Source organism: Drosophila willistoni (assembly GCF_018902025.1).
Source record: "Drosophila willistoni isolate 14030-0811.24 chromosome 2L unlocalized genomic scaffold, UCI_dwil_1.1 Seg168, whole genome shotgun sequence".
NCBI lineage: Eukaryota > Metazoa > Arthropoda > Insecta > Diptera > Drosophilidae > Drosophila > Drosophila willistoni.
In genome coordinates, this window is record NW_025814047.1 from 8,824,275 (window position 1) to 8,826,533 (window position 2,259).

The following is a 2,259-nucleotide window of genomic DNA, read 5'->3' on the forward strand; positions in this document are numbered from 1 at the left end:
AAATGGCACTGGGACTGAAAGGCAAATGGTTGGGGTGGGATTGAGTGGAGTGGCCTGGAGGACAGCGATGGTCTGAAGTAAAAGTTGAAATTAAACCAATTAGTTTGGATGCCGCCGTCGCCTGCAATGAGGCGCATAAACCCGGCTGGGCCAAGGGGCAGAGACCGGGACGCAGAACTCGGAGAAGAAGTTGGCTGTGTATTTAGGCGGAGCTGCCTTTTTAAAAAGTGTATTTTAAACGGCGACACGGCAACACAGAGGCAGGTAGGCAGGTGGAAAAGTGGGTGGCTGGTTACTTCCGTGGCTGGCGCCCGTCATAAATTAATTATGATTTAACAACTTTAGCATGCACGACACGGCACAGGAAAACTTTGCGCTTTTCATTTTTTACAACAACATTTGTTGTTGTTGTTGCTGCTGTTTTTTTTCTTCTCTTTATTTGTCGCTTTACAAGGAAAAAAAAAGAACATTGATACAGAAAACGAGAACAAAAATTTTATAATTTTAATGAGGGAAAAAGTTTTTTTTAGAGTTTTCTTGTTTGCCTCGTCTGTCGATTTCTTTTTTTTTTTTTGGGGCCATAGAATGTTTTTCATTATGATAATGACGATGGTAATGATGATGGACCAAGGTGGTCAGTTTCTTCTCCAATTCATTGCTTGCCCGCCCCACTCTTGATATCCTCGAAAGCCTTCTGCCAAAGTTTATCAAACTGCTTGGGCAATTTGGCTCTTACACGGTCAGCCAATTGACGAGCTCCTCGCAGATTGGCCTCTTCGTAGTACGGCAAAGCGGAGAGCCGGCCCAGCCAGGATGATAATTTGGGATACTTTGATGCCTGAATGGGAGCGTAGCTGAGATGAAGAGTGGACAATGTGGATACTAGACTGAAGTCTGCTATGGTTAAATGATCACCGGCCATGAATGAATGATCGTTCAGAAATTGCTCCAACAGGGCATAGGCCTCATTAAGTTCGACTATCTGCTCTTTGGGCAACTCGGTGACATTCTCCCTGAAGACTAACTTTTGTAATTGCTTGAAACAGGTGTGGAACAGTATGCCTGATTCAAAGTGCAATCGTTGATCGACTACAGCCCTTTGCAGGGGCTCTTTGGGATACAAGAGATCGCCATCAGGCTGTTGTCCATATTGATTAACCAAGTAACCGCAAATGGCATGGGAGTCCCAAATATATTTGCCACCATCGTCCTCCAACATGGGTATTGTGTGCTGGGGGTTCTTCTGCAAATATGCCGGATCCAAATGTTCACCAGACTGCATGTCTAACTGATGAAAGGTATAATCCAGCTGCATTGCACGTAAAGTCAAGAGAACAGCCCGTACGGGGGGACTTGTCTCGGTTCCATAGAGTATTAAGACCATTCTGTTGATTTCACTTTTTCCTTGCTTCACAGAGATTCTTTTACCAGTGACTAGTTACGACTGACTGAAATTTAGTTTGAGGGTCTCTCCGACATGATTTTGTATCTTTAGATTAGATAAGATTATTTAAAAGACTAAGGCAAACTAAGAACTGTAAAATTTGATCATTATCACAAAGACGTCATAATGCTGCAAGTTTAGATAAGTTTGAGCTTCGTCAATATTTGCTTAGATCTTGATTACCTGTGATTGATGGACGAACAAGGGTGGTGGGCCCACCTATCCAAGAGGGGACTCTGAACTTCCGACTTTTCAACAAAATTGGATTGATACGAAAATACTGCTTAGTAGATTAAAGCGAAATACATTCTTCTCTAGAAAAAGAAGGAATTAATTCCAGTGACAAAACTGTATTTCCCTAATATTTATAAAGATAGTTTTTGAATACTCTTTATTCATATTTTCTTACTATCCATATCTTTATTTATGCTTATTTAAGCTTAACCGGAAGACCTTTCTTTAAATCTTCCGCTCTCTACGCTCTCTCTTAATAGATACATACATATGTAGACGAATAAGTTCAAAGCCCTTGTCCAACGGTCAGTTTTAGCCAATATTTACAAATATGTATTGTATATACTTGTATTTTTTGATTTGGATTACTGGGTAAAAGTTTATGAAACCTTCTGACAGGGTGGGCATTGCGAAAACTGAACGTCAAAAGCTTTCTGGAGCTTTTGATGCCCTGCACTTAAACGTGTTTAAATGATATATTAAAGTCGCCAAGGTGTATGTAACAGAAAGAATACTTTTGTTTTCCAATCCCTTAAATTGAAATTAAGCACTACAAGATAACAATTTGACCTTGATTTAAT

At 40.4% G+C, this 2,259-nt stretch overlaps 1 protein-coding gene across 1 annotated transcript; it reads right to left on the reverse strand.

The window, feature by feature from the left end:
• Positions 1–481: 481 nt before the first annotated feature.
• LOC6652303 (glutathione S-transferase 1) lies at positions 482–1,433 on the reverse strand. Its single transcript, XM_002074723.4, has one exon. It carries the CDS (start codon positions 1,382–1,384, stop codon positions 653–655), a length of 732 nt encoding a protein of 243 aa, XP_002074759.1. The 5' UTR covers positions 1,385–1,433; the 3' UTR covers positions 482–652.
• Between the last annotated feature and the right edge of the window lie 826 nt (positions 1,434–2,259).

Coding starts and splice junctions, on each gene's coding strand:
- LOC6652303 (XM_002074723.4), bottom strand. CDS start 1,384: ATGGTCTTAATACTCTATGGAACCGAGACAAGTCCCCCCGTACGGGCT.